At 38.8% G+C, this 13,838-nt stretch overlaps 2 protein-coding genes across 3 annotated transcripts in view; both read right to left on the reverse strand.

Annotated features, from left to right (window-relative positions):
* Positions 1-3,005: 3,005 nt before the first annotated feature.
* Positions 3,006-10,092, reverse strand: LOC143876284 (O-fucosyltransferase 31-like). Its single transcript, XM_077378021.1, has 10 exons — positions 9,817-10,092; positions 8,558-8,620; positions 8,384-8,465; positions 8,149-8,219; positions 7,919-8,007; positions 7,605-7,808; positions 5,135-5,405; positions 3,721-3,948; positions 3,427-3,624; positions 3,006-3,337 (listed from the first exon to the last, which is right to left on the reverse strand). Exons 1-10 carry the CDS (start codon positions 10,000-10,002, stop codon positions 3,128-3,130), a joined length of 1,602 nt encoding a protein of 533 aa, XP_077234136.1. The 5' UTR covers positions 10,003-10,092; the 3' UTR covers positions 3,006-3,127.
* A 2,261-nt stretch (positions 10,093-12,353) lies between these two features.
* The window catches only part of LOC143876285 (putative ubiquitin-like-specific protease 2B), a 39,460-nt gene continuing 37,975 nt past the window's right edge, over positions 12,354-13,838 (reverse strand). For both annotated transcript variants that reach the window (XM_077378022.1, XM_077378023.1), the window contains 2 exons: positions 13,346-13,783; positions 12,354-13,259 (listed from right to left, as the gene is read on the reverse strand). In XM_077378022.1, the coding sequence (XP_077234137.1) occupies positions 12,627-13,259; positions 13,346-13,783 (1,071 nt within the window). In that variant the 3' untranslated portion in view covers positions 12,354-12,626. The remainder of the gene's footprint in view (positions 13,260-13,345; positions 13,784-13,838) is intronic.

Consider the following 13,838-nt stretch of genomic DNA (forward strand, 5'->3'; position numbering starts at 1 on the left):
ACATGTGTTGTAAGGTGATGGGTGGTGTAAAAAATTCTAGGGTAGACAAAGTTCAATAAAAAATTTCCATAGAAAGGAAACGAATGACAAAGGAAAGCTAACTATTCCTATTTCCTAGGGCACCCATCTCTTAATTATATTAAGAAGCTTAGAAATAAACTATTTAGAAAAAGGAGAGCTAACTATTCCTTCATCCTGCTCTTAGGATGTCTGTTAGAATGACATTGGAATGCTAAAGTGAAGGGTGCCCTTGTCAAAACGCAGCCGCAAGGGCACCCCATTGGATCCAAGTCACCAAACGCATTTATCATTCCTTTAATTTTGCATTTTACAATGCCCTTATAAAATACAGTTTGAGGACGCGGATCCAATTGGGCACCTTTCGGCTGGGTTTATGCAAGGACGCCTTTCGTTTTAGCATTCCTACTAATGTGTGCTCTCAGAGCCCCATGCCTGTCCCATTGAACTACTGTAGAAGCACAATCGTAGCACATTAGCTGGTCTGCCCGAGAGAAACTAAACCATTGATTTTATAGATGGGGCATCCACGTGACATGCGAATAAGATCAGGATCATGTCTCACTAATAAGGACCCACCAATTCAATAATTAGCTAGCTTGATGGGAGCATGTTGGGTTTTGCTTTCTCGATGTGGAGATGTAGCTGGTTTCCACCTCCTTACCAATGCCGCCGTCATCTTCTTCATCACCCCAAGAACCCTCTCTGAAAAAAACTTAACCACTCTTAGAAGGATCGAATTCGAATAGTCCCTCAATAAACCCAAGCACCTTTCTCTCTCTTTCATCTCTTCCCCTAGGCCTTTTTTTTTACCTTCCTAAGTCTCTTTTCGTTTCTCCTTCTCTGCTCTCCACCACTAGATGTTTAGATGGAAACGTTGGAAAATTAAAACCTCGTGGAAACAAGGAAACTTTCTTTACTGGGGACTTTCCCCGAGAAACCCAAACTAGGTATTGTAATTTCCGAGATTTTATAGTCCAGTATTTTTCAAAAAGTACTGTATGGACCACATACCGTTCATGTGATGGAACACAACATAAATAGGTTGGGCCCCAAAAGTCATTTCCATATTATGATCCTAGCCCTCCGATCTATAGAGGAACTTGTAACACCCAGTCCCAATGCGCTTGTAACTTCTTCTTTGAAATGGGTTTCTTTATGAAAAACAAAAAAACAAAAAAAACAAGGGATTCACCTTGGTTGGACATATGGAAAAGAGAGAATTTATTTGGAAGTTTGGATTAGATTTTTGTTTATTTTACTTCTTGATTCTCTAATTAAGAAGTATAATTTAAGTGGCATAGGCGGACCAGGTTCCTTTCATGGTTGCTTGGCCGAACGTATAAGAGTCATTTTGGTTATAATTGGCTTAACATATGGAGGGAAATAATAAGTAATAAGCAGTGTAATAGAATGGAATTAGTTCATTCTTGTGTTGGCCACCAATAGATAGTATGAGGATTTGAAAGGACTTTGGGATTAGATTTGACTAACTTGGACCGTTGGATGAGGAACATATTTTAGGATTAGTTGTTAATTGAGGACTAATAGATTCAATTTGGGTTACAACGTGAATCCGAAGTTGCCTTCCTAAATTTTAAGTCTTTAGGAGTTATCTTATAGCTATTATTACTATTAGGAGAAGATTTTGAGTAGGAATGAAATTTTGATTGTGAAATTGAATTCTAGTTAGAGGTGGAAGTGGAATAGAAAGTATTCCCTAAATTTTTGGGATTATGGCGGTTCTTATATATGGCATATCGGCATGAGAGGAGAGAGTTTTAGGAAGCATACCTAAAATGGACGTGAGGATTAGTTAAAAATGGATTTAAAAGATAAAGGACGTTCATTACAACCCCATTACATTTAGAATTCCATGGGTAGTAGTAGTAGATAGGGAAGTTTAGTCCATTGGAACATACCCCATATATAAATACTCTTTCTAATAGGGAATAAAACATACGTTAGGGCCCGTTTGGATGCCGAGAAGATTTTGATTTGGATTTCTCACATTTGACAGCCCTTTTTGCTTTGTAATTTGATCAAATTCTTGGATTTCTAATTCAGCAGATGAAAGTGAAAAAAAATCGGATTTCTAAATTTGCTGTAGAAATAAGAAATTGGAAATCCACTCTGGCAGTTTCCTTCACCCACTTTGCTCCTCAACCTCTCCCCTCTCTGTCTCCCTCTGCATGAGCTGCCGGATCTATTCAATTTGTATTCAAAACCCAAATCCAAATCCAAATACAAAATGGGAGGTATCCAAAAGGGCCCTTATTTCTTTTGAAAATTCAGGTTGAGGGTTTAAAAAGTCCAGGAGTTTTAGTTTAGCTATCCAAACACTATTTTTAAATTAAAACCTAGATTTTAAAATTCTGGAATGTAAAACCCAGTTATCCAAACGAACCCTAAATCTAAATTGATAAAGACAACCTTACACGATGGATTTTATGAAAAATCAATCGAATTGATGAGTCCCTAACCCCTCTTAAAGGTAAAATGTAATTTGATTAACTAATTTTCCTTTCCAAATTCTTGTGAAATATCACAAGTTAGGACTGTTGCCCCACCTTATTTCTTCTGGCTCACATTTTGGCGGTCCCACTCTCATCAGATGATTCTAGACCCTTCATCAAGCTTGACAAAAAGGCGTCTATAAAAAGTCTCTTTGCATGCATCAATCTTGTGAATGTCCATTTGCCATTGGACTTGGACCTAAGTCCAAACCAGATGCCATTGAGAGCATCCTGATTACATAATTCTAGGCCCCTATCCAATAGAGCCTTGTTTAGGTTCCACCAAGAAAACCAAATGCCATTGTAGTCCTTTATCTTACTCATGTATCATCTTCTACAAGATCAATGGTCTTGGCTTCACATGCAGGCCCCTTTATACCCCCCACAGGACTGAAAATCTCGTTGTGGGAAATGACCCAAATGCCCTCGCATGATTTTTCACTCAGAGTCAGGTGCCCAATGACGACAAGATTAGCAAGAAGAATCATCCAAATCGGATCCTTCGATTATTTTCAGTTTTACAAGCATAATATAAGCGTGGCAAACCATCACAGAACATAGAAGTTGTACACAAGTGCATTTTCTAAAAAATTTCATACCTGACACATGCAATCTGAAGCTGGATATGTATAAATAGATTGCTTTGCTTTCCTCAATCTGATCTGCCCTTGCCGATTTTTGTGCCCCTCGCGAACCGCTTCCTGAAACTCCGACCAACCCATGCTTTTGTTCAGGAAAAGCTGTCCCAACAATGCCATATTTGGTCGTATAGTCTTCGTGTTCTCGAACGTTCGGTGCCCCACCTGTTTAGGCAGAAATTCTCGCTGAATGTTTCTGATTTCTATGCTAAAAAAGTAAGATATAATCGCGTTTTAAGAAAACTAAGTATTACCAATGCATTGTGCATGTTGCCTGGGGAAGCAGATATAAACACATCGCTATGCATGGCCACATAGTAATCTAGTGCAGCTAATAGAGAAGCCTTTCCTTCGATCTTTGCCCGTTCCTGCTCGGAAGCTAGGCTCTTCTTGTCTTCCATTAATGGAAACAACTTCCTTAAAGTTGAGATCCTTGCTCCCCCACCATAGACCTGAAAAACAAAGCCATTTGGAATTCTAAGTTTCCAACTCTGAAACTCAAAATGCAATGACTTTCCCTGGTTATGGAAAGGACAGAAAGGGGAAACCTTGTGAGAGGCAAGATAGAGACGGGTGCTGTTGTCGAAGCCGAAAGCTGCCAGCAGTAATCCGATTTCTTCTGGGGTCAATGGGCAACGACCCTGATTTCTCAACTCCTCGTCAGTGAACTGAGAGTTCAAAACCCTCCCTTGCCAAAGCACTTGACGGTATTTTGCCAGAGCTAGTTTTTCAGCTTTGCCCCCGCCAAAATCACAGGCTGAATGAGCAGCCATATCCTGCACACATGTCAGGTTTAAGATAAATGGGTGGGGCACAACCGTTCGCAAAGTCAAATGAATTTATAAATAAGACAAAAGAGGAATCTCGTGTTTTGCTCAGAACGACCACATCGCTATACTCATAGGTCCAAATTTCTAGAACCACAGTTGATGCCAGTTCCATTTGCCACCAATGTTCTTGAAAACATTGAAATCAATTACAAAACTTGCCAAATTCAATTAAGACTGCTTCAGGTCAATTTCTTTCCCTGCCGCACTCACTTAGACAGGTTGGAGTCATTGAACAGAATACACATGTATAACTTGGTTTCACAACCAAAGGTGAGGTAGGAAGTTTTGTTTTCGGTGCCTTGTTCTAAAGGTCAAAAGGGAAAATAGCATTGCATCAAAGTTGATGTGCCAAAATTCGACCATATAAACTGGAAATTTATCACAAAGCTTAGTTTGGTGCTTCCTGGAGGTTGTCACTGAAATACAAATTTCTAGTGACATTTAGCTGCTGCAAGTTGGCAGACTATTTTCACATCTTAGTTGAACATTGAGCATCGCCTTATCAATCAAACCGGTGCAATACCATGCTCAAGGATCAACAGAAGACAGCTACACCACTAGACGGGTATCCTTCCAGAGCACTAGTGATATTTCCATGCACTAATAGCATCTCCCGTAAAATACCAACATTAGTATTTTGTAATGATCTGAACATGTTTGGAGAATTGCACAATTACATACCAAAATTGTGTAAGAAATAAACTTCTACCTCAAATTGTTTTCATACACAATCATATATAAAGACTAATCAATAATGTAAATGTAAGTAAACATACTATTGATTTAATACGAAGTAATATATAAAGACTAAGCAATATTGTAAATTTAAGTAAACATCCCAGTATAAACCTTACCTTCCTGACAACACACAGTTATGTTCTAATAACAAACAATACCCAGTTATGTTAGTTGTAACTTGAAGTCAAACTCAAAAGTAATAACCATACGGACATTGCGAATTGATCATTGGCATTGTAACAACATAGAATGTGAGCAAAATGCATGGGTGTGTCGGAAACATTTGGAAATTGTTGCTTCATGCTTCAGCATAACGGTGTGTTGGAAAGAAACTAAAAACAGCAAAGCAAAAAATGGTTTGGTAAAGTATTACAAACAGAACTTTGGGCAATACCTTGTCAAACCGAAGGTGTAGCACAACAAATTTTCCAGTCCCCTGACTGAGCATTTCATCTGTTCTTTCTTGAAGGTAATTTGTATCCATGCCTTTGCTTCTGCTAGATGGATACTTCAGGCGTCTGACAAGTGCTTCCCCTAAAGCATTGATATGGGGAACAAAAACCAATGCTTGAAAGTTGACTTTACAACGAAGGCGTTGAATATCCATTGCCAAGTTGTCAAAAGCTAGACGGTGTGAGAAAGGGGCAATAGCGGCAATCCCATAACTGGACCAATTAAAGACACCCACATTGACAAACAATATTTGTATGGAAAAATAAATATTTGATTTGATCCACAGGCCAGAAGCAATTACCCAAAAATGTTTGACATTATGGGATTGATTATATACAGATGCAAATTCTATCTTAAAAAAATTACAAGTATTACTTAGGTATGTATGCAACTTCAATGAAGTCAAGATGGCAGTAACATATCCTTCCACAATGCAGGTACTTCGAGGTTTAAATGCAAGAAACCGACCAGAGGATGCCAATCTCTGTTATAGCTTCATAAGTTGATTGGAAAGGAGGATGGGACACTATTGGCTAGAAATCATCTACAAAATAGGGGCTTCAGAAAGCAAACATGTGCATGATGCATAGGGAAGCACTGAATGTGGATTATTGTTTTATTCATTTCTTGCTATATAGAGGGGGGTTCCCACTTTGTAAATCTTTTTGGCATCTGGTGAATCATCCATGCTAAGGCAGTGGAGATTTTGTAGAGGGATGGTTGCTGATACTAGGGGACCCATATTTTGGAGGATCTTTCCTTTGGATGATGTGGGAACTTTGAAAGGAAGATCATAGTTACTGGAACCACCCTAGAACTGTTTGAATCTTGCTTCTTCCAAAATTTAATGGAAGTGCGCTCCAGTCATGTTTCTCCTTAATGAAGTTTCTCCTTAATTAAGAGTTCACATCCTGTTTAAGGGATTTTTTTTCCCTAAACAACTGTTTGTCGCCTTTTGGAAATGGAAAAGTAGTGTTCTTAAAACCAGAAATACTCCAACATTCATTCTAAAGGAGTGTATTTAAAACTTTAAAAAGCTCATTTTAAGTTCGAAATAAACCTTACACAATTTTTTCTTCAGAAACTTATCCTAATGCCACGAGTAATTATAGAATAGGGTTTACATTAAACCTAAACAACTAAAAAGCCAAAATTGTTAAGACTAAATCCCTAAAACTTGTAAGCTTGATTAACCATGAAGTCCTCCTTAACTTGTACCCTAACCGGCATCTTCCCTCCCTTTGTAAACTATCGTCACCCCGTCTCTTCATATAAACATTTTTTACACTTCCTACATGCCTCATATTCAATTCCCATAACATTTCCCCCCCGTCTTCTCTTCGCTTTTCCAATCCACTTTCTCTTTGCTTTCTCAATCCATGCCTTGGTGCTTCCCATAATTTCTCTTTTTTCTAGAGCACTCTTTTTTCTCATTTTTCTCACATTTGCTTCCAACTCTGGCAACTATAGTTGAGACTACTTCAAAAGAGAAGATCAAAGAAAGGATACAAAATTGTATTACTCGAAGAATAATATTACAAAAGGTAATCAAGAAATTATCATTCAAAAAAATTTAAAAAAAAAGAAAAGAAAACCAAGAAATTCAAGTTAAACAAGATTGGAGGTTGTTGGCCAAAGGTTTGACATTTGAAGTGCAAAGCAGAGCTTATGATAATTTCACAAAGGTTTAGGTTGGGTCCATGAAGCTCAATCTTGTTTAAAGTTCAAGTAGAAACGTTCATGCATTAATGACGAATTGACGATATTAGAAAGTGCAAAGAAAAACTTAAAATAATGTTTTGGAACCGGTAGTCACATCAAAAAAAAATAAATCTAATAGGACATAAATTAGAGCAGTGGCAAATGGCAGGTATTTTCTTCATCTACATCGGGGGCTACAATTCTAAAGCGAGACCCCTTCAGCGTGATTACGTGGGCCTCATTGAGGGACTATATTCTTGAGATTATCCTTTATCAAAGATGAGGCTATAGATTAGCAATACAATTTTATGGTACTTCACTCCAAACAAATGTGAGAATCAAATTGCCAATGCAGTTCAAATATTTAGAAGAGTGCAATAGCCAGAATACAGCTAACTAACAGCATAGTTTTCATATGAACAATGTTTAACCTTAATCATATCATCAGTAAGGCCCTGTTCGTTTAAGATTATGAAAACCAATTGTGAGTGCTAAAGCGATTATTAGACTCAAATTTAAACATAATTTTAAGTCCAGTAATTGGTTTGGCACTCACAATCAGTTGACATTATCTTAAACGAACAGGGCCTAATAGATTGGGGATTGGAAAATACAATCATGTCATGCTGGCTTTGGAATCGAAGTCCAATTACCAGCCGATAAGCTGAATTGTAAGTGTAAACCAAAGTAAGATTCATCTTTCTACTAACCTCTGCAATACAGGCAAGACATTTTCCAGATACCAATTTGCTGAAGCATGAACAGGTGCCGTTTTAACTCTTGTAGCGCGAATAGCTGTAGCATAATACTCTCTCGTGCTCCATGAATATTCTTTTGGCAAATCTTTAACTACAGAAACTTCATCCTTCAGCACATTAATGAAGTGATCCACGTCAAAGATCTCCGCAAATGAACTGCAAAAAGAATATGTAGCTTCACTATTAATTTCGTTCAAAGTAAACACAAACCCATTTTTTATCCATGCTGGACTAGAACAAGTAAAGATGGCATATGCCAGAAGTACCTTGAATCTTGCCAAACTGGATTCACTTCAAAATGAGGGATCACAAGCGTTGCATTCAAAATCTTAGCGACAGCAACTGCATCACATATCTTTAAATAAAACGTGTAAATGAATGAGTGTCAAAGTCCATGCAGACAAAGAAAAAGTTTGGCAGCTTGAAGGTTGCATATTTCTCTTCAAGTAAAAAAGAAACATAAAAAAAACCCTATTGACAAATGTAAATTACCTACCCCCATTCTTTGTTGGTTCAACCCTCCATCAAGAAATACCTGGATATATCCCTCTGATTCCCTAGGCAACACTATTAAAGAAAGAAAAAAGAAGAGTTAAATTAGAAATCATCAACACAACCTGATCTTTATTCCTATGTTACTTCCTAAAATTCATGAACTTTTCTTTCTAATGCAAATTCTCTCAAAAAAAAAGTAACTAATCGAATATCTTTCACCATTGTCTAGCACTGACCAGGGGCATTCGGGGACTCAAGACATGGTTTCCATCCTTGGCTATGCAAGGGAGACCAGAGATCAGACTGCTGTCCATCCGACTGAAGGGAAACATGTAAAACACAAGACATTAAGTGCATTGCAAATTAAAATGTCAGAGGGGAGAAAAATAAACAACTTAATCAATACTCACTGGTTGGTGTTGTAAAGCACCCTTTAGTAGTGGCAGATGCCTAGGTTTAGGAGCATTCCATTCCTACAAAATGACATTGCATTGTTTAGATAGAAATTTAAAAAGACTAAATAAAATCCAAATTTGCATTTGAATGCTAACAAATTCATTCATAAAAATGTACGCATGCATAAGAAGTACGCATACGCAAATGCAGAAGAACTACCAGGTGCACTCTGACGAATGTTCTGTTATCTTATTATCTCATGTTTGTTTTAGACTTGTAGTTGCTTAACCTAAGGATTTGTTAATACATTAAACAATACTACATTTATCTTGTTACAAATTCTAATTAGTAACAAGTAAATTCATATGTACGCGTATACAGGTATTTCCCCATTTCTGAAGTTTTAAGGGTTGCCATGTCGGACACCTCGTATTTGGCTGCGACCCAAATGCACGCTTTGAACTTTTGGTATGGAATATTTGAAGACAGGTAGGAAGAGCACATGATTGGCTTCATCTGAATCCTTCAAGCCAATCAAGCCTGAACGGACGGACCCTGCCCCTCCCCCTAAGACGAAGACACTTTCAGTCCTATAAAATCAATCAAAACTCCCCTATAAAGTCAATCAAAACTCCTTTGAATGTCTTAAGTCATGAGCATGTCAACCGAGTACTTAGCCACGGCAACCGAGCACCCAACCACATCATGCTGAGTCGACTAGGATTTTCTTTGGCCGCATTTTGACAAGCATCCCCAAGTTTGACCAACATCCACTTGGAGGCATACCCACATTTTCTTTTTCTTTTTTTTCCCTATATTTTTGAAACTATTCATTAAGCCAGCGAAAGAAATTCCGATTCACCGAGTCAACCAGGTCGACTCGCCCATGTCCTGAGTCAAGGGGTCCATGACTCAGCTGCTGTGTATTCAGCCGACTCAGTGCCACTCATTTTTTATTCATAAAATTCTAGCATTTCTACACCTTCCATTTCCCTAAATGTGCCACTCTAACGTGCGCCGTGGTGGACACGAGCTTCAACCGACATTCCTCATTTCATGAAAAAAATCAATAGAAAATCACAACTCCCCAAATTTATAAAAATTAAAAAAATTCAAACCCTAACATCTCCTCATCGAAACTCAAAATCCTCACAAAATTAGATACAATCAAGCAGCAAAACATTTCAAGAAATAGAAAAAAAGAACAAAACAAGAGACATACGTGATTCGATTAGAGAGAGGGAAAAAAAAAGATAAAGAGTAAAAATAGTACCGAGAAGATCGAAGGCGAAGCATGACCCAAGGGTTTGAACAAATTAGGGCAGAAAATAGGAAGCAAAAGCACCAAAAGTGCGGCGAGTGCTCCTTTCTGAGATTGATTTTGGTAGTAGTTCTTCATATTCTGATAATCAGGTCTAGAATTCGTTTTGTTGCTTGAAACCCTAACCCTAGATTTCATGGAATGGCCATTTCTCCTTCACCAGTATTGGACATCTGCATGTACGTCTTATTTAGTAGCAGAATGATGTGTTATAATGGCGTCTTGTTTAGGGAAAAGGAAGGACAATGAATGAAGTGACTGGTGAGCAGAAAAAACAAACGATAGGGAGTGTAGATATCATTTTTGTACCCTCCTTATTGCTCTTTAATGCTCTCGTGGCACCGACACTAGACTAGTTGGGAATTAGTTGCTAATCTCTAATTGGAGATGCAATGTAATACAATGAGTGGGTCGGGTCCCACCTTTGATTGATCTGGACCGTCCATTTTATAGGCTAAAGAATCACCCATCACCCATGTGGCCATGTGGGTATTCCTCATGTCCATTGATTTGGAGTTTTTGTTGTTGAATAACCCGAATTATGATAGGATCCGATTACAAGTAAATTGGATCAGGTTAGGGCCGTTAGGCTATCTATCTGACAACTGGTTTGATGTAGACGGGCCAACAACTGGGCCCATCTTTTAGCCAGTGCAGTCCAAAAGATTGGTCATTCACGAGATACCCAAGTAAGACACTTTGTCTGATGGGCCAAAATCCAAATTGGAGGGCACATGATGTTAACGGGTCAAGACCCATCTAGAAAGGTTTTTTTTTTAACGGATCAAGGCCCATTACCCTTATTCTTAAAAATCTACTAGTGATTTTGGAATTATCAGAAGACTACCTAGTGTTTGTGGGTATATGTAAAATGACTCCTGCTATCACTGAACTGATGAGAATACCCTCACTTCGAACATAAGTGAGTTTTAAATAATACCTGCCTTTTTATAAATTCAAATAAAGTAATAATCTTAACTATTGTATGAATACAGAAGGGGACAGAACTGTGGTTTGATAATGTGAGAAGCTCGCCTATTTTTACTTCTTTTAACCAGATGTCAAAGTTTATTAAAATTCCCAAAAAGCTCTCATAAGCCAATTAAATTGTTAAACATGGCAAGTCATCCGTTATCAAACATAAGGTGTGCGGGTAGTAGTAGCCTAAGGGCACGTTTGGCTACCGTGATTTTTTTTCATGATAAAGTAGTATCTCCAAGTGATGAGAGGCGTAGGGTGGGTGAAGTGGTTAAAAATTAGGCAACTAGTGTCTCCAATTGGTAAGAAATTAGGAAACAAAAAACTCTACTCAAAATAAGATCAATTTTATTTTTTTTTCTGACTTTTAGTCACTTCTCATCCTCGTGCACTCTCAAATCTCTCTCCTCCCACCTGCCCTAACACTCTCACCACTTGAAGACACTAATTTATCATGGAAATTTTTTTTTTTTTTCCTGGCTGCCGGATATGGCCTAAATGTATGATTAAAACTGAAGTTTGGAGAAAGTTATCTTTGTCAATTCACCGGGAGTAGGTGGTCTTTTGACAAATACCTACAAATAGTAGGTAGTCTTTTGATAATTCCAAACCAACAGTGTGGCTTTTCAAAAATAGGCAATACTCTATGTGATGTTCTGTTAAAAGCTCTTCCAAAAAATGGGACTAAATAATGAGCTGTGAGGACCCATAAGACTACAGACCCAATCATTACACAATGGTGAAAATGTACAGGGAGAGAGAGGGGGAGGGAGAGATGCCCCTGATGAAAATGGACATTGGCTTTAAGCGAGATAATGTTAGGAAGAACAGCGAATGCCACCTGTCATTCGTCCCACTTCATCTATAGTGATTTGAATCATGACACTGGACGATTTGTCTCATTGCCATTTTCTTCAATTGACCGTTGCCACCTACACAACGGATAGTTTTTGTTCCAGCACTTTCTGCTACTTCGAACGTGAGTTTTATTGGGAGGGCACACCTTTCCATAGGACTGCAATTTTTAACTCTCAGAAGCTGGTGCAAGACATAGACTACTTTCCGTAGGCACACCTTTCTCCCGTTAGTGGAGAAAGAGAATCCTGTGTGGAAACGAGAGGAAGAGAATCATTCGATACCCCTTTTTAAGTTAATCACATTTGCAAATGGGGTATTAAGGTCACAGGGTCGCTATTAAATAAAGATGGATCTAACGGTATTATAATTTTAACAATTATTTCCATATAAGATAAATCATATAATTTGCTAGTGTCCATCACAAAAGCCATTTCACGGATGGGCTGTTGCATGTGTGAGCAGCCACCTCATGAATGAAGACAAAATCTGCTGAAAAGTGAGCCTGTATGGCAGCTCTCACATGCGACAGCCCATCGGGTCCCATCCGTGAAATGTCTTCCCTTGTATACAAATAATTCTTACGGATATCCAAGGAAGCCCTTAATCGGGTCTAAACTACAGCAACCCACTCGGAGAATTTCGATCTTTCGATCTCGCCTGAAATGTATAAGCTATAGAAATGATATATTACAAGATTCACATAAGCACCAGAGAGATAAATGAGAAAAACGAAAGACAGTGAGAGAGTGAGTAAGTACCAAGGAGAGCTAATATAGTAGCAAGCACCTGATCGAACTGTTCTATCAAATGCACAACACAGCCAACTTCCGGAACGGCCGCGAGAATATACACAAAACAGCAACGACGACCAACCAAGTCAATCTTTAAAATCCACAAGGCTGTAATCTCAATTGGGCAGCCAAGTCTTAAGGAAGGCATTCCCTTCCCACCCTTCTCGTGCGTCTTCTTTCTCCTTCTGGCACCATAAGCTTCCTGCGCTTGTTGACCTGCTTTTTCAATCTCGTCTCCGAAACAACACTAATCAATTGCACACCATCACCTGTGCAATCGTCATTTTCGGTTGATTCAATGTCTTGACGAGAAGAGGCAGGAAGAGTTTCTTGGCGGGAGGAAACCGACTCCCCACTCTCTTTGCTTTCACCAATAGCATCCACTTCCTGAGAATCTGATTCCTCGGAATCATCAACAATTCCAGTCTCTGGTCTCTCACTAGAGCCTGAAGCCGCAGCCTCACAAATCTCTGGAGAGACCGATCTCAAGTTTCTCAAGTTCTCTGTTTCTTTGTGCTCATTGAAGCTCATAACATCTCTACTTTGCAGAGGTAGGGGATGCCCATCAACCCCAATTTCGGCGGAATGTGGGGACTCATAACCCAACAACTCGGATGAGGAATCATCATCCGAGTTTTCCTTTGACCTCTCAAGGACCGCCACATCCTTGGCGGAGTATGATGTCACACATGCGATTCCATCTGGCAGCGGATAACCACCTCTGTCTGAAGGCGAGCTTATGAACTGTTCACCTGTTTCTAAATCTTCCTATTGAGAAACACAAAATACAACCAGAAATGAGGGTGGCTACATATGGTATCACAAATAAATGGAAAATAGATATTCTTAGATACCTCTATTGGTGACAAAGTACAATCGGATTTTTGAGAAGGGGTGTTCTGGTGAAAACGTTCGTATCGCTCATCATGACAAGATGTTGCTGTAGGTCCTTGCTCAAAGAGCTTTTGCAGAACAACTCGTGTTTGTTTATCATACTGAACACCATCTGGAGATGATATAGCTAACAGTTGCATCTCAATCCCTCTGTTAACAGTGGAGCAAAGCGAATTACCAAGACTAGTCTTCTTGGGGAGAGTGCATTGCTCAGAAAGGAGTTCGACACCAGGTTCTATCTCAGTATCATTTTCTGGAATTTGGGAAGAATGATGCAGGTTAATGCCGTTCGCTGGAGGAGTTTCCTCGGAATGCTCATCAAAAAGTTCACAAATTAGCTTCCGGAGAGTGAAACGTTTGTGAGAAGCCTCGGTAGGTGGAAACCAGTCCATATTAAGCTGAAAAGAAGAACCCACTACATATAAACACAAGCTGGATTTGCATAACTTAAAT

Source organism: Tasmannia lanceolata, unplaced genomic scaffold (assembly GCF_043159265.1).
Source record: "Tasmannia lanceolata isolate RefF3 unplaced genomic scaffold, GAP_Taslan_0.1 ptg000004l, whole genome shotgun sequence".
NCBI lineage: Eukaryota > Viridiplantae > Streptophyta > Magnoliopsida > Canellales > Winteraceae > Tasmannia > Tasmannia lanceolata.